The sequence below is a fragment of the Ceratotherium simum genome, chromosome 17 (assembly GCF_057802395.1).
Source record: "Ceratotherium simum simum isolate JZ-2026a chromosome 17, ASM5780239v1, whole genome shotgun sequence".
Lineage (NCBI taxonomy): Eukaryota > Metazoa > Chordata > Mammalia > Perissodactyla > Rhinocerotidae > Ceratotherium > Ceratotherium simum.
The window spans coordinates 12,503,361-12,524,117 of NC_141916.1; the positions used below are offsets into that span (position 1 = coordinate 12,503,361).

The window sequence follows — 20,757 nt, forward strand, 5'->3', positions numbered from 1 at the left end:
TCTCGGAAATCAGCTGTTTCAGCCCTGGGCTATTCCGTTAATTGGACTCCTCCCTCCGCAGGCATGGGGCGGGGCTTACTTGAGCCTTCCAACCAATCGCTGGAGCTGGAGGTGTGGCTTCCGCGCCGCTTGTCCCGCCCTGTGGAGGGGGTTGGGCTGTGGTGCCGCCAATGAGCTCACTGCTTGGGGAGGGTCAGCCGCGCGCTCCGGCCTGCTCCAAGGGGGCGGGTCCGAGGGGCGGGCCGAAGCCGGGGGCGGAGCAGGAGGCCCTGGCGCCGGAGCTCTTGCTGGGGACCGGAAGCCGGGACCAGAGCCTGTGGAGGCAGCGGGGTCTGAGACCCTAACAAGGTACGGCCCTGTGAGGGCACGCGGGGTTGCTGGTGGAGGCGCGAGTTGCTCCCTGGGAAGGGCAGCAAGCCCCGGAGGGTACGCCTCGGAGGGGTCAGCCTCTGTCCCCAGGTTGAAATAAGAGCTGTCGCCTGCTGCATCCTGGATCTCCCCCTCCTGTCCAGCCTAGCTCCCCAACCCTAACACCCCCCTCCCTAAACTCCCCTGCAGCCTCCGAGACCTGGAACCTGGCATTGTTACATAGGTTCAGTGTCTTGCATAGGTTCAGTGTCTTAGCCAACGGTTTTACCTTCTGGGCTGTGTTAATTTTGATCCTCACCAAAAAAACAGTGTCTGAAGGTAGATACGATTTATCATCCTTATTTGTTATGTTAAAAAGTATAAGGTACAGAATGGTGAAACGATTTGCCTAAGGTCACATACAAAATGCAGTTCATTTTAGAAAGGCTTATTGAGCACAAAATATGTGCCTAAGAGAGTGGGGGATAACTGGTCAAAACCTTAAGTGTTACAGCCCTTAACCTCAGTGTTTGCAATCCATTTGGAAGACCAGGGTTTGTTTCATATTTAAACCTCAGGATTTACTTGCTGCCTTGCTCTTTTTTTTTTTTAATTTTTATTTATTTATTTCTTTTTCCCCAAAGCCCCAGTAGATAGTTGTATGTCGTAGTTGCTCATCCTTCTAGTTGCTGTATGTGGGACGCGGCCTCAGCATGGCCGGAGAAGCAGTGCGTTGGTGGACGCCCGGGATCTGAACCCGGGCCGCCAGTAGTGGAGCGCATGCACTTAACCGCTAAGCCACAGGGCCGGCTCCCACTGCCTTGCTCTTTTTTTTTTTTTTTTAAGGATTTTTTATTTATTTATTTTTCCCCCAAAGCCCCAGTAGATAGTTGTCTGTCATAGCTGCACATCCTTCTAGTTGCTGTATGTGGGACACGGCCATGCTGAGGCCGGAGGAGCGGTGCGTCGGTGCGCACCCGGGATCCGAACCCCGGGCCGCCGGCAGCAGAGCGCGCGAACGTAACCGCTAAACCACGGGGCCGGCCCTGCCTTGCTCTTTTAATACCAGTCCATTAGTTCCTTGAGAACTGGGGCCTTGTCATTTGTTTTTTAAAAGCAATACAGGTACATAGTTGGAAAAGTCAAGTACTACTAAAAGGATTAAAATGAAAAACGGGCCAGCCCGCTGGCGCAAGCAGTTAAGTGCGCGCGCTCCACTGCAGCGGCCCGGGGTTGGCCAGTTCGGATCCCAGGCGCGCACCAACGCACTGCTTGGCAGGTCACGCTGTGGCACCATCCCATATAAAGTCGAGGAAGATGGGCACAGATGTTAACCCAGGGCCAGTCTTCCTCGGCAAAAAAAAAAAAAAGAGGAGGATTGGCAGATGTTAGCACAGGGATGATCTCCTCACACACACACAAAAAAAGAAAAATAGGTGCCCGTGCCCAATCCTTTCCTTCCTCTCTTCCTACCTCCCAGAGGCAGAAAGGCAACTCCTGATTATTCATACTGGTGAAAATAATCTCTTCCACCCCAAGCGTTTTTCTTTGATTTGTAATAAAATCATGTGACCTCTTTTAGACCACAGATATGCATGTTTATTCTTTTCTGTTAGGCTCAGGCGGCAGCAAGAATAAGTTTTAATTTCCTCTACTGACAGATGGCTGTGGGCAGGGAAAGGTAGCGAGAGAGAGTCTCCACCCAGCCTGCTTGGTGACAAGCAAAAACCAGCTTTAGTGAAATTTTTGAGTCTCTCACGAAGTTGATAATCCACCTGAAGAATCAGAGACTGATAGAGATCATATAAAAGTGTCATAGTCTTAGGGATTGAGTGTCTCCTTGCACAGTATATAAACATCTTCTAGACTGGAGCTCCTCCTTCCTACATGGAGAGCAGTTTATAGGGTGTACCTTATCTTCAAGGAGGTTTCAGCCCCTGATAAAGCTTTGGGGCCAGCAGGGATCATACTGAAATAAATACTTATAACTCACACTGATCTTTAAATGTTCCAGCAAAAATGAATACAAATACAAACAAATAAATTTAAAATAAATTCATTCCGGGAGATAGATGAAATAAAGATGGTGGAAGTATCATTAACTTTTGTTTAAGCTAGATGATGGGTACATGGATGATCTTTGTACTACTATTCATTCTATTTTGGTATGTGTTTGAAAATTACCATTTAATCAAAAAGGCTCGCATATTGGAGCTCTTAAATAGTACTCCCTGGAAGAATATGCACCAAACTGATAATATTGGTTATTTCTGGAGAGGAGGGGATGGGACCAAGATTGGGAGTGGGGTTAATCTAGACTTTAATTTTTGTTTGTATTTTTTCTTACGTCTATAATTCAAAATTTTTTAAATTTGTAATAATAAACAATCATGAGACTGTGGATGATTTAGTCCAGCAAAATTTCCAATTGAGAACATGCATCCTTCAGACTCAGATCCCAAATGGCGCAGTGGGAAATGCTGCAGAATCTCGACAGCCCATTTCAGGATCAGCTGCACCAGCTCTACTCAAATAGCCTCCTGCCAGTGGACATTCGACAGCACTTGGCCGTCTGGATTGAAGACCAGAACTGGTGAGGGCTTCGGGAAGTTGCTGGGGATGAGGAAAGTGGTTTCTTTCTTCTGAGCCCCCAGGATCCTGGAGACACCACGGGCAGGGAGGGGTTGGAAGGCCTGAACACTGTAGCAACCCTGCAGAGATACTAATCCTTGTTATTCCTGGTCCCCAGGAAAGAAGCTGTACTGGGCAACGATGATTCCAAGGCTAACATGCTATGCTTCCACTTCTTGGACCAACTGAACTATGAATGTGGCCGCTGTAGCCAAGACCCTGAGTGCTTGTTGCTACAGCACAACTTGCGAAAATTCTATCGGGACATTCAGGTACTTGGAGGAGCTGGGAATAACAAAGTAGGAATGGGAGCTGAGTGTAGAGGAGTACAGTTTAGGGTATGGAACAGGACCTGGAGGTGCAGAGGGATGGGGGCAGATCTGGGGAAAGGAGGACAGAGTCTGGACTCTGGATGACTATCAGAAAGAAGGTCAGAGTCTAGATGACCCTGGTAGGAAGAGGCTAGTGTTTGGAGGACCACTGGTGAAAAGGGGAAAGGCTAGGGCCCCTGAAGGAGGGGAAGTACTGGGGTCACACGGTCTGGGGTGGTAGTTCATTGAAGGCAGTTGAATTCGATCAATCTCCTCTCTTTTCCTACTACAGGCCTTTCCTCAGGGCCCTACCCAATTGGCTGAGATGATCTTTAATCTCCTTCTGGAAGAAAAAAGAATTCTGATCCAGGCTCAGAGGGCTCAGTTGGTGAGAACAATTTGGCAGTGATGTTGAAAACTCCTGGAGTAGAGAGGGAACATGAAAAGGACTCAGGAAATTTGTCTCGGAACAAGATCCCCTCACATCTTGTGGTATAATTTCAGGCCTGGATTTCAGGGATGAAAGGTCAGAGTTGAAATGTACTCACAGCCTCTTATTTCAGGAGCAAGGAGAGCCAGCCCTCGAAGCACCTATGGAGAGGCAGCAGCATGAGATTGAATCCCGGATTCTGGAATTAAGGGCTATGATGGAGGTTGGTAGATGTGGCAAGAGTCAGGGTGGGCAGGGCTCAGCCCACCTCCTCCCACAGAAGCAGCCTCATCTGGGTCTAATCGCATCTACAGAAGCTGGTGAAATCTATCAGCCAACTGAAAGACCAGCAGGATGTCTTCCGCTTCCGATATGAGACCTCAGGTAGGAAGCACATTGAGGGGTGGGAGAAAGACAGGCGTCCGCTGGGAGGCACGGGTGGAAGAGAGCAGAAGGGAAAAGTCCCAGTAAGCAGTAGTCACCTTTGGCTCCTCCTCACTGGCTACACTCCTGCTGCCGTGCAAAGGCAGAAGTGCCAGGGCATGTTGTGGAGGTCGGGCTGGAGGGGTGGCTGAGGGACAGTAGTGAATGTTGGAGGAGATGCATGGCAAAGCGTCTTAGCAGACTGAGCGGGCTTCTGGTTCAAGCATGACCATTCAGACTTCACCTGAGGGCCCCGAGGTGCCCGTGCTTGCTCGGTTTCGTTCTCCCTTCCAAATCCCCCCTCCTGACTCTGACTGAGGTCTGGTCAGGAAGGAGAGGGGAAGGAGCCCTGTCTGAACACTTGTCTCACCCCTGTCTCATCCAGTGAAGACACCGTCTTTGGACCCCCGTCAGGCCAGACAGCAGCAGCTTCTGCAGGAAACTCTCAATGAGCTGGACAAAAGGAGAAAGGTGGGAGGCAGAGGACAGAGGGAGTGGGCAGCAGGGAACTGGGGAAAAGGAGGGATCTGGGAGCCCTGGCTTCTTAGCCTTGGCTTCTTTGTTTCTTCATCCCTAGTTGGATGGTGGAGGGTGATGGTGAGAGGTGCTCACACTCACTTCGTGTCTTTCCTAGGAGGTGCTGGATGCCTCCAAAGCACTGTTGGGCCGACTAACTACCCTCATCGAGCTACTGCTGCCCGAGTTGGAGGAGTGGAAAGCCCAACAGCAGAAAGCCTGCATTGGAGGGCCCCTGGACAGAGGATTAGAACCACTGGAGAACTGGTGAGAGGCACCCTCCCCGCCCCCATGCTCGCCCAGCCCCAGTCTTAGCCACCCTGCTGTGCTTTGTAAGTTGTAATGCCCTGTATATGGCAAGAGGCATTGCTCTCCTTAGTCTCTGCTCCCCAAAATGATTCCAGCTCCCTTGTCTGACTGCAGCTACCCTCTGCTCTTCATTCTCACCATCCAGGGAACCCAGAGCCTAGTCTTTGCTTTGGTGAAAGTAATGGATTAATCCACAATCTGGTTTCTCCTTCCTTTTTAATCACCCAAGAAATATATTTTCACTTTCTTTTTAGTGCAATGAATATAATGCCCCGCCAAAAAAGAAAATTACATATTACTTTTCTACCCATATGTAGCTACAGTAATATTATTAAACAAAAATTGAATCATATTGTTCGTACTATTTTGAGACCTTTGGGTTTGTTTTTTTGTTAACTTAGCAGTATATTATAATATGTACCCATGTTACTTTTAATGGCTGCATTATAGTTCCCTATATGGAGGTAACATAATTTAATTAATGAACTATTTTGGACATTTAGGGTTTTTTTTTTTTTGTGAGGAAGATCAGCCCTGAGCTAACATCCATGCCAATCCTCCTCTTTTTTTTTTTGCTGAGGAAGACTGGCCCTGAGCTAACATCTGTGCCGATCTTCCTCCACTTTATGTGGGACGCTGCCACAGCATGGCCTGACAAGTGGTGAGTCAGTGCGCGCCCAGGGTCTGAACCTGGGACGCCAGCAGCGGAGCATGAGCGCTTAACCGCTACGCCACGGGGCTGGCCCCTAGGTTGTTTTTAATTTCTTGCTATTTTTTTCCAGTAAACTCTTTATTTTATATTAATTTTATTGTGATGTAGAAAAAATAACTGTCCTTCAACATACTTGAAAAATACCTAGTTTTAAATATTTTCTCATGAGAAAGTTCATTATAATTTAAACTATTAAAAATATTCCACGACTGTTCAGGTAAATTGAAAACAGGTGTATAGGGCTTAGGGTAAAGGATCAGTATTTAAATTGCAGTTGCAAACATATCCATCATCTTGTACAGGGGTTGGCAAACTATGGCCTGTGTGTGATTTCTTGCTATTTTAAACTGTGCTGCAGTAAATAACCTCATAGCTACATCTTTATTTACATCCCTAATTATTTCTGTAATATAAATTGCCAGAAGTGGTATTTCTGGGTTAAAGTATATACCTTTTTTTGGTGGTGGTGGTGTTATTGTGTTGATCCTCTGTTTCATTGTTTTTAATAGAAAGAGCTTTATTGCTTTTTCTGATTATAAATATAATGTATACCAATTGAAAAAATTTCAGACAACTTAAAGGAGAAAAGAAAGCAAAACTCACCCATCTACATAATCTGATCATGTAGCGATACCCACTGTTAATGCTTTTTTTTCAATTAATTAATTTATTTATTTTTGCTGAGAAAGATTCACCCTGAGCTAACATCAGTTGCCAATCTTCCTCTCTTTTTTTTTTTCTCTCCAAAGCCCCAGTACATAGTTGTATATTCTAGTTGTAAGTCCGTCTAGTTCTTCTATGTGAGCCGCCACCACAGCATGGCTACTGACAGATGAGTGGTGTGGTTCTACACTTGGGAACTGAACCTAGGCTGCCTAAGCAGAGCATGCCCAACTTTAACCACTAGGCCACCAGGGCTGGCTCCCCACTGTTAATGCTTTTGAATGCATTTTCCAGATTTTCCCTCTACATATACACAAATATACATCTGTTTTAAATAGAAGTCAGATCATATCATATGTGTACTATCTTGTAATTTGTAAAAATTTAATATTTTTGGACATTTTTTCATGTTAAAAATTTGAGCCTGTATCATTATTTTTAATGGTTGCATAGTATTCCATAATGGGAATGTACCATAATTTCTATACCCAATACTAATTGTTTCTAATTTTTCTATTACAAATAACAAAGCTATGAACTTCCTCATACATATGTGTGATTATTTCCTTAAGATATATCTTAGAAATGGAATACTGCAAAATGTATGCTCGTTTTTTGAGCTTTCAAAAAAATAGTTCCAAACTGCTGTCTCCATGTGTTTGCTTATGTGCAGTGTATGATTGTTTTCCTGTCACCACATTTCCTATTTTTTTTTATTATAGAGACAGTAAAGTATAGGAGTTAAAAGTGTGGCTTGTGCAGCCAGACTGCCTGGAGTCACATACAACTTCATCCTTTGCTAGTTTTATGACCTTGAGCAAGTTGCTTAACCTTGTGGTGCCTCAGTTTTATCATCTATAAAATGGGGATAATAATAGTACCTACCTCATAGGGTTGTTGTAAGGATTAAATGCATTAATATGTGTAAAGCACTTAGAATAATAGTACATATCAAGCATCATATGAAAGTTAGCTTTATTATGTTAATAAATGTTTTACCAGTTTCATATATGAAAGTGGCTTTGATTTTCATTTCTTGGATTGTGAATCATGTTGAATAATCTTTCATATGCTTCCTGGATTCTTTTTTTGTCCCCATCAGTTCCTGACTCTCCACATAGTTAAAGGGGAGCTCTTGGAGCCTGATTCTCTCTCCCTTGGATTCCATCACCCAGGTTCACAGCTGGAGCAAAGCTGTTGTTTCACCTGCGGCAGCTGCTGAAGGAGCTGAAGGGACTGAGTCGCCTGGTTAGCTATCAGGAAGACCCTCTGCCCAAAGGGCTGGACCTGCAGAAGGCCCAGGTCACAGAGTTGCTACAGCGTCTGCTCCACAGGTCTAGAGGCCAGGGACAGACTTCTGGGGGGTGCAGAGGGAAGGAACAAGGGGAGCCCTTCTTCCAGATACTGAATTATGTGTTCTCCCCACATCTCTTTCCCCAGAGCCTTTGTGGTGGAAACCCAGCCCTGCATGCCCCAAACTCCCCATCGACCCCTCATCCTCAAGACTGGGAGCAAGTTCACTGTCCGAACAAGGTTGGCATTTCAGAACTTATTCCTGCTTCCTTTTTCCAGCCCTGCTGCTGTTCGCTTTCTGACCTTACAGATCTTCCCACCCTTGGCTGTGTCTTCTCTTTCCCCTCAATCCACCTACCTCTTCTAATATCTTCCTTTATCTTTGTCAAACATCTGGTCTATCCAGGAGATTGAGGTTGACCACTTTCCCCCTTTCCCCTCCCTTCCCGCCAGGCTGCTGGTGAGACTCCAGGAAGGCAATGAGTCACTGACCGCAGAGGTCTCCATTGACAGGTAAGTTGGGGCAGCTGAAGGGTGGGACCAAGGGGTGGCCAGGACAGGGGTTGGTGGGGCAGAGGAGATACATACCTGTCACAACAGGGCCCCAGGGCTGTGTTCCTTCCCCTTCCACTCCTACCTCATGGAGATAATAACTCATCCCTTTTGTTGATCACTTACTGTGTGACATGCAGCTTGCCAAGCACTCATTTCATTGTCATAGGAACCCCATGAGTTAGGTGTTATCAACGCACCATTCAAATGAGGAAACAAGCTCAGAGCGATTATGTGTCTTGTGCAAGGCCACAGAGCTAGTGAGCTGCAGATTTGGGATTGAACCCAGGTCTATCTGATCCCAAAGACCAAACTCCTAACATGTACACTGTTTTGCTTCCCAGTGATTTTTTTTATATTTCTTTTCAGGAATCCTCCTCAAATACAAGGGTAGGTACCTGACAAGGACGCTGCAAACATTTATGTGCTGAATGACCTGCACAACCACATGTGGCAGCCCTGACAGGGGCACAAACAAGGAGGAGGTTGATTTGGGTGGCGTATGGACAAAGGGAGAAGGGGAGGTCTGAAATGAAGTGGAACTTTTTGTTGTTTTCCTGCTGAGTTTTTAGAATAACTCTGCTCCTGTCCTCCATATATCTTCTTCCTCCTGGAATAGCTTCCGGAAGTTCAACATTCTGACCTCAAAGCAGAAAACTTTGACCCCCGAGAAAGGGCAGAGTCAAGGCTTAATTTGGGACTTTGGCTACCTGGTAAGAAAAGTTAGTAGCTTAAGCTTCTAGTCCAACAGAACAGGAGCTGGGGGAAGTTCCCAGGCCTCGGGGAGTGTGGAGGGCAAGACAGGGCTTCCAGGGGCCCTGGCATCCCCACTCTAGCCTTCTCTCTTTTTCCCCTTCATCTGCAGACTCTGACGGAGCAACGTTCAAGTGGTTCGGGAAAGGGCAACAATAAGGTGAGGCATGGACAGAGGATTGCTGGGCAGGAGGAACTTCCTACAGGGCCCTCTGATCACTGTGTCTTGGCTGTCCCAGGGGCTGCTGGGTGTGACAGAGGAACTGCACATTATCAGCTTCACAGTGAAATACACCTACCAGGGTCTGAAGCAGGAACTGAAAGTGAGTGAAAATGGAGGGCAGGGGGAGATGAAGCAGATTTTGGAGAAAGCATAAGGAGGGGTTAACCAGAAGCCTCTCAGGGTGGGAGATTACCCCTGCCCCCACCAGATATCTGCAGCTAGGAACATCACATCCCTCCTTTGTGACTCCTGCCTTCTCCCCAGACGGACTCCCTCCCTGTGGTGATTATTTCTAACATGAACCAACTTTCAATTGCCTGGGCCTCGGTTCTCTGGTTCAATCTGCTCAGCTCAAACCCTCAGGTAGGAGGAGGGGCCAATAGGTGAGGGGTGGCGAGGAGGGGTGTGGAAGCTTGGTGTGAGCGCGCTGCTTCTGAGCCATCCTGCCTTCCTCCCACCCCTGCAGAATCAGCAGTTCTTCTCCAGCCCCCCCAAGGCCCCCTGGAGCTTGCTGGGCCCTGCTCTCAGTTGGCAGTTCTCCTACATCGGCCGAGGCCTCGACCAGGACCAGCTGAGCATGCTGAGGAATAAGCTGTTTGGTACTAACCACCTTCTTTTCTCTCAGCCCTGCCCCAGCCTTATTCTGCCTTGGCCCTCCATCCTTCCTACCCCAGGTCCCCTGGCCTTGCCTCTTTCCATCATCTGAACTGTCTGTCTGCACACAGGGCAGAACTCTAGGATTGAGGATCCGTTGTTGTCCTGGGCTGACTTCACTAAGGTAATTCCCTGCGTCCTGTGCACCTAGATCCTCACCCCCAGTCCAAACACTAGCCCTTCCCCCATTGCTCCTTCCCCACAGTAGGGGCAACTCCATATCTCTTCCTGCCTGTCCATTCTCCTTCAGCGAGAGAGCCCCCCTGGCAAGCTACCGTTCTGGACATGGCTTGACAAAATTCTGGACCTGGTACATGATCACCTGAAGGATCTCTGGAATGATGGGTGAGGCCTTGGTCAGCCTCCCTCTTCCCCCATCCCCACCCCCCAGGCCCAGCTGCCTTTCTAGGGTTGAGAGTGGACTCTGTGCGCCCTCATGTGGCAAACCGGGAGAGCAAACACTGGTGCAAGGTCGCACCTCCTCACATTTGCAGTAATAGTCATCACCAGTATTTTTTTTTTTTAAGATTTTATTTATTTATTTTTTTCCCCCCAAAGCCCCAGTAGATAGTTGTACGTCATAGCTGCACATCCTTCTAGCTGCTGCATGTGGGACTCGGCCTCAGCATGGCTGGAGAAGTGGTGCCTCGGTGCACACCCGGGATCCGAACCCGGGCCGCCAGCAGCGGAGCGCGCACACTCAACCGCTAAGCCACGGGGCCGGCCCAGTCATCACCAGTATTAATCAAGCATCTACCGTGTTCCAGAGCCTGCTGGGTGCTCTTTATGAATTTTCTCATGTAATCCTTACAACCATGCTGAGTGGCGGGCGTTGCCACTCTCAAGTGAGGAAACTAAGGCTCAGAGAAGTTAAAGAATGTATCCAAGGGGCAGAGTTGGGATTCGAACCCAGGCCTGTCTGACCCCAAGCCTATGCCTTTCCACCACACTGCCTGCCCACGTGCACAGTACTTTGCCTTTTACAAGGTGCTGTTCATCTCTTTGACCTCACTGAATCCTCACACCGCTTCCAACCCTGGGAGGTGGATTTTGTCAGTAAAGTGAAATGACTTGGCTGAGATGGAACAGCTTGTAATGGGCAGAGCCAGGGCCAAAACTTGGTGCATTCTCCCTATCCAAGGGAGGCAGGGGGGCAGGGAGGCAAGAGGGCCTCACAGCCGCTTTCTGTGCTCTAGCCGCATCATGGGCTTCGTGAGCCGGAGCCAGGAGCGCCGGCTGCTGAAGAAGACCATCTCTGGCACCTTTCTGCTGCGCTTCAGTGAAACGTCAGAAGGGGGCATTACCTGCTCCTGGGTGGAACACCAGGATGATGGTCAGCTGCTCTGCCCTGCTGTTCCTACAGCCTCTGCTTTCTGCCCCTCTGTCTGCCCTTGGCTTCCCTGGCTCTGTCTTGAATCCTTCAGCAGGTTTGGGGTTGGAAAGCCAAAATGGGAAGCTCCCAGGCCCAGCCTCTTCCCTCAAGCCTGCCTGTTCCTATATCCTCTTTCCAGATAAGGTCCTCATCTACTCGGTGCAGCCCTTCACCAAGGAGGTGCTGCAGTCACTCCCGCTGACCAAAATCATCCGCCACTACCAGCTGCTCACTGAGGAGAACATCCCTGAGAACCCACTGTGCTTCCTCTACCCCCGCATCCCCCGGGATGAGGCTTTTGGGCGCTACTACCAGGAGAAAGGTAAGAATCCCTGACATACGTCTCTGGTGGATTGCAGGGACTCTTGAGCATCCACAAATCCAACTCTTTCCTTGCAAACCTGGGAGACCTGATACCTGGAGAAGTTAAGGGATTTGTCCATGGGTCACTGCTAGTGAGTAGGGGATATGACTGCAGGACCGTCTGCACTAGGGGATCTTTGGGCTGTGTGTCCAATCCACTGACCTACCCTGCTCCTGTGTGTGTCCCCACAGTTAATCTCGAGGAACGGAGGAAATACCTGAAACATAGGCTCATTGTGGTCTCTAACAGGTGAGCTATGAACTCTTCGCCCAACTCCCTAACCCTTTTAGGCCGATATAGGGACCTAACCCTGCCCAATTCCAGTCTCTCCGGCCTTCTCTCCTACTGAGCCACACTCTTCCACCCTCTAGGATTTTTCCTGCTCTTCTAGTCTCTCTCTCCTCTCTTTTCCTGCTGCCATCCTTAGGTTGTCTCTACATGGGTTCCCTGATAATAATAGTCATAATCACCAGTGTTAATGGGCATCTACTTTTCTAGATTCTAGATTTTCTTAGAACATTTTTTTCATTTAATCATTATGAGTAGGGCTCAGTAGCCCATCCGAGTAGGTAATAATAACAGCCACATGTAATGAGTTCATTATGTGCCAGGGACTGAGCTAAATGCTTTGTGCTTGTTTTCTTATTTATAGGATCTTAATAATAGTCCTGAGAGGCAGACACTGTTATTACTGTTTTCAGCTAAGGAAACTGAGGTTTAGCGTGGTAAAGTGGGCATGCCTGTGGCACATGGCTAATAAATGATCCAGGTCTGTCAGATTCCAAAGCCCTGCTTTGAACCCTTCTGCTGCTTCTCAAATATTATTAGGTATTGTTGTTCCCATTTTACAGATGATAAATCTCTGAGGCTCAGAGAGGTTAGGTAACTTGCCTAAGGTCACCCAACTAGTAAATGATAGGATTCAAACTGGCAAACCTGACTCCAAAGCCCGTGCTCTTAAGCCCTCTGCTCTGTTGCCTTCTTAGACTAGAGAGATAGCCTCTGCTTGCTCTACCATTCCCCGCTTCACCTAAACAACTGAGCCCTGCCCCTTTTTCTGCATTGGGATTTCCAGACAGGTGGATGAGCTGCAACAACCGCCGGACCTTAAGCTGGAGCCAGAAGTGGAGTCATTAGAGCTGGACCCAGGGCTGGCAGGCCCCAAACTGGAGCTGGACCTGGGGTTAGAGCACCTGCTGGAGGCAGGGCTGGATCTGGAGCCCATGCTGGGGTCCCCTCTGGAGTCTGTGCTGGAGCCCACACTAGGCGCAGTATCAGGAGTGCCAGAGGCAAACCTGGGACCAGAACTGAAGCTGGAGCCTATTCTGGAAGCTGTTTCACAGCCTGAGCCCGAGCCCGTGCCCGAGCCCGATTTGCCCGATGATCTGAGACACCTGAATACTAAAGAAATGGAAAGTAAGTGATAAGATGGGGCTGGGGAAGAGGGGACACATTCCCTTCCCCACCTCCCCTACCTCACCCATTACAGAAAAGGCCAAGCCCTAAGCTCCTCACTGGAGAGAGGCTCATTTCCTGCTGGTTCCTTTTATTAGGATATGCACCTCCCCCTGCCCTGCCTAATGCCCCCTCAGGCCTGTCTGGGCCTCTGCTGCTGTCCTCCCTCGCTTTCCCTGCTGGGTTGGGAATTCCTTGCCTAAGATCAGGGCCTGACTTCTTTCTCTGGACTACCTAGTCTTCAGAAACAGTATGAAGATGGAAGAAATCATGCCAAATGGTGACCCGCTGTTGGCTGGCCAGAACACTATGGACGAGGCTTACACCTTCCACCCCAGCCATTTCTACACCGAAGATTCCTTGATTCCTTCTGACTACTAGGAACTACCTTTCCTCTGTTCTTTCCGTATATTTTGCCCCTCCTACCCCTCAAGCTGTGATGCTGCTCTCCAAGGATAGGAAGTCAGGCATGTGGCCCTTGTGAGCTGGGTTCACCCTGGGATTTGGAGTGAGAGGTAGAACCATAATGTGGGTAAGGAAGGGGCGCCAGTGAAGCAGAACAGGTGTTGGCTCTAGCCCTAATCTGTAGGCTGCCTGCTGTACTGGGTGGTGTAGAGGTTGAGGGTAGCCCGGGACAGTTAGGGGAACTTGGAGGGCTCAGGGCAGTGCCTTCTTTCCAGTATAAAAGGATTTCAACATTTTAATAGCTGGTAAGGCTAAGCTGGTGCCCACTAGCATTGGCCCTCCGTGGGGAACAGAGACATGTGCTAGGATTCCATCTCTCTCTTCTGGTTCCTTCATGTCGAGGATAACCTTTTCCTTTCTTCTTCCCCTCACTCCTGACTCAAGTCCTAAATTTCTTCTTTTCCTGCATGGACTGAGAGCTTTCTGCCTCAGCCCACCATGTGAAGCTCCCCTCTACAGAAGGGAATAGGAGGTAGACCCCTTCTTCTTACCAGTCTCCTCCCCTGCTCCCAAGCTGGCCACACCCATTCCTCCCCCTAAAGGGAGCCTGCCACTTGAATGTGCCTGTGAAGCTTTGCACAATAACTTATTCTGCCTAGTCTCCACTTCCCCAGTGCTTAGGGGACAAATCACTCCTGGGGCCAGGGATGGTACGGTTGCTGGGAATTTAGGAATTGCTTTTTATAGTATTAGATAGAATTCGGTATTTTTACAGAGGAAGAGAAGCCCTGGGGCTTAGATATTTGTCTATGAAGATATCTCTTTTCTTTTGTACCATATATTGTTTGCCTGAAAGGAGGGTTTCTATTCCTTGGGCGTGGACCTGGGGAAAGACCAAGTTCCTGGAACTTAGAACCCCAAAGGTTTATTATGGGGCTCTGCACAACTTCACACATTAGCCATTCCCAGGGAACCCCAGGATAACTGCCCTTGCTCTAAGATGTGCTTCTAGTATAACTTGAGTTGTAAATTAAAGTGAGGCCCTGTACGTGTGGCTGTTTCCCGCCTTGTACGTTAGAGGAATAGTCCTGTTCAGAAACAGGCCTTTCTGAGCAGAAGTGGCTAATAAACTTTGTGCTGACCTGGAAGTGCTTCCTCTCTGAACTTCTTTACTTCTCTGCTCACAAAGACTAATGTCCTTGGACCCCCAGCAGGCCATGTAGGATCGAGGTCAGCAAATTGTGGCCTCTTCCACCCGCCCCAGGAGGCCCCTCTTGTCGTATTTCTTCTTACCTCCCTGTTGAGAGCAGCCTTTCTTGTTGCTTAGATTTTCCAGGGGGAGCTGTGAGCTATATAAGAGTTGGGGGCGGGGTGTGGGGTGGGGGTGGGAGTACGTAGTTATATAACTAGCCTGTTGTCACTCAGCTGGTTGGTGGCAAAGCCAAGATATAAACCTGGGTCCGTCTGACTTCCAAGCCCATGCCTTTTTGATGTTGTGACTATGGAGAAAAGGAAGAGAAATAATCACTAGCCCCTTCCCCTTCTTTCTTTCAAAGGCAGTTTAGCTCCCCTTGGGTAATCAAACTCCCTTCTGAAGGGCCCCAGAGATGTCCGTTAAGGGAGAATCCCATTAGTTTCGGGGATTTACCTTCATCTTTCTAGAATGCCCTTCCTGCCCAAAACAGCTCTGACTTTTTGATCCTGCATGATGACTTTTGATCAGGACTCCTGTCTCTGGCCAAATACATTCTTGGCCAAGAAAGGAAGGAAGGAGGCACTGGGTCAGGGAGCAAGAGAGGGTGAGGCCCCCCAAAGTGAGGCTCCACTTCCTAATCTCACGCCCTTGTAATCCCATTCAGCTTGTTTAGCCATACAGGATTCAGACCGAAAAGATTCCAATTACTCTATACACAGGGGGCCATGAGGAAATGTCCCTCTCCACTGCAGCCCTGCAGAGCAGAAGAAGGATGCATATTGTAGTCCCTTGGCCCTATTTTTCTATTCTGTTTCTTTGTCTCAACCAAGCCTAGAAATTAGACTCAGATATCCACATAAATAAGTCTTTATTGAAAAAAGTGCATATTTCAGTATAAATATAATAAATAATCCTCCTCCCCAAACTGCTGCCATGAAGATAAATAATCCCAAATTTTCCCTTCCCATCTAATAAATACTCAACCTTGTCCTAGGTCAGCATCATAAATCAGTCAGTATTGGTAATTTTTCAGCATATGCAAGTTCCATTAGAATTAATGGACAAATTAACTTGTTGGCTTGTAGATGCCTGGGCTGATAGATTCATCTTAGCATTGCTGAGCCATAGATCTGGATGCCATCCTTGAAGCTGTTGGCTTTAAGGGCTCAGGGTTGCTGCTCCATGGGCAAAGACCCGGGCAGCCACGGCCACAAAGGCCTGGAGGCTGCGAAGGATCTTGGGGCGGAGAAGGAGGCGCTGCCACGGCTGGCTGGGACTGGGGCTTGGAGTCTGCTCAGTCTCCCAGTGGTGACCCTCAGGCTGAAAGGACACAGGACACAATCAGAGAGGACTCCAGATTCCTCACCCGCTAGTCCCTGTCTGTGATACCTACAAGCCCCCATCCTCTAGGCCCCTAGTTCATACCTGCAAGAGTTGCCTGAGGCCCAGGAGGGAGGCGTGGAGCTGGCCCACAGGGCCATCGGGAAGTAGAGAGGGCTCCCCTGTGAAAATGTCTGAGCCCAGCAGCTTCTCATAAAAAACCAGGCCCTGGTGGATCCTTTGCAAGCAGGGCTGGGGAGAAAAGAAAGCCATGAAAGAAAACAGATACCCTCTTCCTACTCCATTCACCAAAGACCCACCCAGTTCTTTGCCATTCTTAGACACTGCCATGGTCTGAATGTTTGTGTCCCCACAAAATTCCTATGTTGAAATCCTAACCCCCAGTGTGATGGTATTAGGAGGTGGGGTCTTTGGGGTGATTAGGTCATGAGGGTGGGGCCCTCATGAATGGGATTAGTGCTCTTATAAAAGAGACCCACAGAGCTCCCTAGCCCCTTCTGCCATGTGAGGATATAATGAGAAGTCTGCAACCAGGAAGAGGGCCCTCGCCCAACACACTGGCACCCTGATCTCAGACTTCCAGCTTCCAGAACTGTGAGAAATAAATTTCTGTTGTTTATAAGCCACCCAGTCTATTGCAGGCTGAATGGACAAAGACAGATACAACTTTTACTAATTTACCATGGTGCCTAGCTATGTCTCCAGCCCCCACTTCCTTGTGGCCCAGCCTCATCTTAGTACCTGACTGTTGTCCCTGAGTCCTTGGGGATCACAGCCATCCTCACACTGGATATGGGGGACATCATTTGTAGTCTCGTCATCTCCCTCTTCTCTTGGTAGATCCTGGAATGGAGGAGGGGGTAGCAAGAGTGAAGAAATAAATACTTTTGAACCCCACCTGGACCCTCAGGCCCATGGCTCTCCCAGCAACCCCATTCTCCTGTCCTCTCTCACCCCCTGATGACCTTCAACCCTCCAGCTTCTACCAAGGCCAGAGTCTTCCACTGCAGCCTTGGAAGGCTTGGAGAGGCTCCTCTTGGGTCCCAGAGGCTGCCACTCACCACATGTCCCATTGGTGGATGTGCACTCCATGCCAGCGTGCAGAGCTTCTGGGAGAGCTGCTGGCACCGAGCCCAGGCAGGCCTGCTGCCCTCAGGCACAGCCCGGCCCTGAGTGGTCCAGGGCAGCAGCACCAGCAGCAGCAGCAGCAGCACAGCTCGGCTCCCCAGCATCTTGCTGCCTGCTTCTCAAATCTGGCCGGCTCTGTGCCTTGCACCGGTCAGTCCCTGTGGAATCTCTGCCCACTTCCCCTCGCTCTGGGCCTGATTCTCTCTGTTCTGTGCGTTCTGGTTTGCTTCCCTCCGTTCTTCACCTCCAGTTTCTGAGCTGCTTCCTGTTGTTTTTCTCCCTTGTCTCTGAGTCTCTTTTTAAGGTCTCTGCATTGCAAGACCCGCCCTTTAGACAAGCAGGTGACTCACAGCAGGTGGGATTTCCCTCCCTGCATCATCCCCCTCCGTGGGGAGCCCAGGTATGCAGCCTCAGTTCCAGGGGAAATGAGTCGTGTGGTTGCTGTGGCTGGAGGCCTGGGATGGGACATTATGTGTAATGCTCTCCAGGAATAGCTGTAGAAGGGGATGGGGGTGGGAATAATGAATATTTAAATGAATCTAGTCTCAAGTTCCTTCCTATTTAACCTTTCCCTCATCTTTTTGCCTCTCAAAGCTATACCCCACCTCCCCACCCCTACACACACACCTAATTTCCTCACTTCTTCCTGACTGAGGAAACACCAAAACAGAAGCATCCATTTATCTCCCAATAGGATGGCAAGCTCAGTTTGGAATGAAGTTTGGTTCTCACCTGATGCCTTCTATCTAAGAATAAGGGGGCTTCTTTTTCTCCATTGGGAACAGTGTCATTTTCACTGGGAGAGAATGGTCTCGAAGTCACTTTGTGAGCTGGGAAGCTATACAAGTGCCGTGTAAGGTATTATTGCTCCCCCACTTCAGGCCTCACTGTGGACCCTAGGAAGGCTGTTGGACGGAGAGTGTTGTTGCTAAGAACCATCTGATTCCTCAACTTTAGTGGCCCAGAGTTTATAGGCTCTGTGGAATTCAGGTGATGATTCTTTTGAGACACCAGTGTAAGCAAAGGCTAGGGGTCCAATTTACATATTCCAGCACCCAGCCCCTACCCCATGGCTAGGAAGTCCAGGAGTTCTGGGTAGTTGAAGATGCAGTGTCAGTGACTCCGGCTGGTCCTTCAGCCTCTTGCATCCATGGGTAAAATCCGCTGACACTGATTTCATCACCCTCCCTGATGCAACATCCAGTGAAACAGCTGAGAATGTGAGGTTGGGTGTGGGAGTGGAGGGTGGTCCAAGTCTGGGACTGCCCCAACCCCAGTGGAGGGTCCCAGAACAATTTGGACGTCAGAATGAGGCCATGGGTGACCACACAGATGGCTCCCAAAGCCTCCCCAAGAGGTTGACCCTTTTCTACTGAGAAACTGACCCTTGATGGAGGTCTCCCTTCCCTTAGAACTATTCAAAACTGCCCAATGAAACTTCTGATTCAAATATTATGACTCTGTGGTAAATCCACCCTTTGGATAAAACATTTCCAGTATCAGAGAGGTTATCTCAGTTTGAGTGCGAAATGGTTTGCCTCTCCCTACATAATGGTGGACACAAATGGAATAAGGAAAGTGAGGGGGGGAGGACGGGTAGGGGAGCTCACCTCACTTGCGTATAATGTCTCCTGTGCTCTTCCCACCTCTGGTCTCCATCTGGGAGCCCTAAAGGATAGGAGATGACAGGTGAAGAGGAGGAGGAGGAAGCGGAGCCCTGGGGGATGGGATGAGAGGGACAGGGTGAGCTAGAGACACGAGGCTCTGCCGCTTTGTTTCACTTCCTGGTGCTTCGGGAGTTGGGTCGGAAGCAAGGTTGGTGGGACGATTGTGGGACTTGTGTGACAGGAACTACTTCCAGGAGTAGATCTGACCTGGAGCTGCAAGGAAACTTTGACGTCAGCAGGGCCTCAACCGTTATGCAAATCACATTCACAAGACACTCCCAAGCAGGCCTTTCCAGTTGGATGCCCAGATTCCAAATCCAGTTGAAGTTCCCCCAGGTGGTTAATAATGATGGCTAACATATATCCAACTCTCACTTTATGCCAAGTACTTGGTCTAAGCACTTTTCATGTATTAACCCATTTAATTCTCACAACAACCCAATGAGGTAGGTACTTATAACCCCCTATTACAGATAAGGATACTGAAGTGCAGACATAAGTAACTTGCCAAAGATCACAGAGCTACTAAAGGGCCAGAATTCCAGTGCAGACAATCTGGCTTCAGATCCTGCATTCTCAATCCTGCCATTATATTGGACAATGTGAGAAGACACACAGCATCTTTATAAAGTAGCTCATTTAGCCCAGGTATCTCTAGGTATCTCAGGCCCTGTAATTCTCATGGCTCTGTGAAGTATCTCTCAATCTGAGACCTCAATAAGGAAACTTCTCAAAGTGTAGGAACTGTCTAGGTGTCTCAGCACCCATCTTTTTGCAAGACTTGAAATCCAGGGACCTGTAAAGTCAGATTAGTTTGAGAGACCCTCTGAGTTAAGGTGTTTTTCTCTTGGTCTGTGACCTCTGACTGAGTCTAGGACCCCTCTGAGTCCTGAAGTCTAAATCCTGGGGTCCTTTTATGAAGGGCTATTTACCTATTTATAACTGTGAACTAAATTCCTCTGTGAGGAATTCCTCCAACCAAAGAGGCCCTCTGTGTGGCCTTTAGAAACTGAGCTAGGGCCGGCCCCGTGGCTTAGCGGTTAAGTGCGTGTGCTCCGATGCTGGCAGCCCGGGTTCGGATCCCGGGCGTGCACCGACGCACCGCTTCTCCGGCCATGCTGAGGCTGCGTCCCACATACAGCAACTAGAAGGATGTGCAACTATGACATACAACTATCTACTGGGGCTTTGGGGGAAAAAAAAAAAAGAAACTGAGCTAAAGTGACCCAAGGCATCTCAAAACCTGGCCCCATTCCAAAGCAGTTCAAGCTCAGAATCATTCCCCAAGAATCCCTCAGAATAACTGCTGACGCTAAATCTGTACGAGTTTGGGGAAAGCAAATGTGTTAATTTGCCGTGCTCATGCCCCCCTGAGGGGTGATGTCCAGTTCCAAGAGCTAGGGGAATTTGATGGCCGAGGGGTCCTGTTCCCTGGGAATATTACTGGGGCCTCTGGGGAGGGAATCATCACAGATGGGAGTTTCAGATGGATGCCTTTAGAATCCTAGATACTGGGGCGAGTTAGGAGACTACCTCCCGCTTCCTTTTTTCTCTCCCGTATCTGGAAATGATAGGAAATGCCAGCGAGTTTCGGGGGCAACAGGGGCGGAGGTGGCGGAGTAGCTCACAAGAGCAACGCGGAAAGAGGGGGTGGACTGGGCCACGCTGGGAATGCCCAGCAGTCGACTCCCAGTGCTTTGGCTTGGGCGCCCCTTATTCTAGAGCTTCTAAAGTTACAGGGAGCAGAATATTCTGTTTCCAAGTCTGGGGCTCTCTAATTTTGTTCCAACAAGGCTTAAAAGAGAAGCGGTTACTTTTCATGACTCCAAAGGGCCAGGGTCTGACTCCATTTGTCCCCATCGACGTCCCGTAACCCTTGCTTTTGCCCAGCTCTGCGTCATACGTCGTCTCGCGGAGCCGTCTGTACCTGGCTCCTTCTGATTGGCTTAGCTGAGCCCCAAACCCTTCCTGATTGGAAGCTGCGATTGGGAGCCCGCCGTCCTGTCTGCTGT

The 20,757-nt window shown here is 49.0% G+C and overlaps 2 protein-coding genes across 4 annotated transcripts; one reads left to right on the forward strand and one right to left on the reverse strand.

Moving 5' to 3' along the window:
• Window positions 1-255: 255 nt before the first annotated feature.
• STAT2 (signal transducer and activator of transcription 2) lies at window positions 256-14,562 on the forward strand. Its single transcript, XM_004429257.3, has 24 exons — window positions 256-348; window positions 2,798-2,941; window positions 3,098-3,251; window positions 3,583-3,678; window positions 3,854-3,943; window positions 4,035-4,104; window positions 4,529-4,614; window positions 4,778-4,926; window positions 7,519-7,677; window positions 7,784-7,876; window positions 8,090-8,149; window positions 8,558-8,578; window positions 8,808-8,901; window positions 9,054-9,101; window positions 9,181-9,264; window positions 9,429-9,527; window positions 9,631-9,763; window positions 9,890-9,942; window positions 10,069-10,163; window positions 11,015-11,151; window positions 11,330-11,512; window positions 11,746-11,803; window positions 12,630-12,970; window positions 13,248-14,562. Exons 2-24 carry the CDS (start codon window positions 2,811-2,813, stop codon window positions 13,388-13,390), a joined length of 2,577 nt encoding a protein of 858 aa, XP_004429314.2. The 5' UTR covers window positions 256-348; window positions 2,798-2,810; the 3' UTR covers window positions 13,391-14,562.
• An 898-nt stretch (window positions 14,563-15,460) lies between these two features.
• IL23A (interleukin 23 subunit alpha) lies at window positions 15,461-20,752 on the reverse strand. 3 transcript variants are annotated; one of them, XM_087442215.1, is made up of 6 exons: window positions 20,560-20,752; window positions 18,689-18,746; window positions 17,012-17,572; window positions 16,692-16,793; window positions 16,035-16,181; window positions 15,461-15,929 (listed from the first exon to the last, which is right to left on the reverse strand). In XM_087442215.1, exons 3-6 carry the CDS (start codon window positions 17,180-17,182, stop codon window positions 15,768-15,770), a joined length of 582 nt encoding a protein of 193 aa, XP_087298341.1. In that variant the 5' UTR covers window positions 17,183-17,572; window positions 18,689-18,746; window positions 20,560-20,752; the 3' UTR covers window positions 15,461-15,767. The 3 variants fall into 3 exon arrangements, with proteins under 3 accessions (XP_087298341.1, XP_087298340.1, XP_004429313.1); XM_087442214.1 differs by having other exon boundaries at window positions 18,689-18,958; XM_004429256.3 differs by lacking the exon at window positions 20,560-20,752 and having other exon boundaries at window positions 18,689-19,664.
• Window positions 20,753-20,757: the final 5 nt, after the last annotated feature.

Coding starts and splice junctions, on each gene's coding strand:
- STAT2 (XM_004429257.3), top strand. CDS start 2,811: ATGGCGCAGTGGGAAATGCTGCAGAATCTCGACAGCCCATTTCAGGAT. Junction 3,944..4,034: donor AATTAAGGGCTATGATGGAG/GTTGGTAGATGT, acceptor TCGCATCTACAG/AAGCTGGTGAAATCTATCAG. Junction 8,579..8,807: donor AATCCTCCTCAAATACAAGG/GTAGGTACCTGA, acceptor CTCCTGGAATAG/CTTCCGGAAGTTCAACATTC.
- IL23A (XM_087442215.1), bottom strand. CDS start 17,182: ATGCTGGGGAGCCGAGCTGTGCTGCTGCTGCTGCTGCTGGTGCTGCTG. Junction 16,794..17,011: donor ATCCACCAATGGGACATGTG/GTGAGTGGCAGC, acceptor CCTCCATTCCAG/GATCTACCAAGAGAAGAGGG. Junction 15,930..16,034: donor GCCTCAGGCAACTCTTGCAG/GTATGAACTAGG, acceptor GTGTCCTTTCAG/CCTGAGGGTCACCACTGGGA.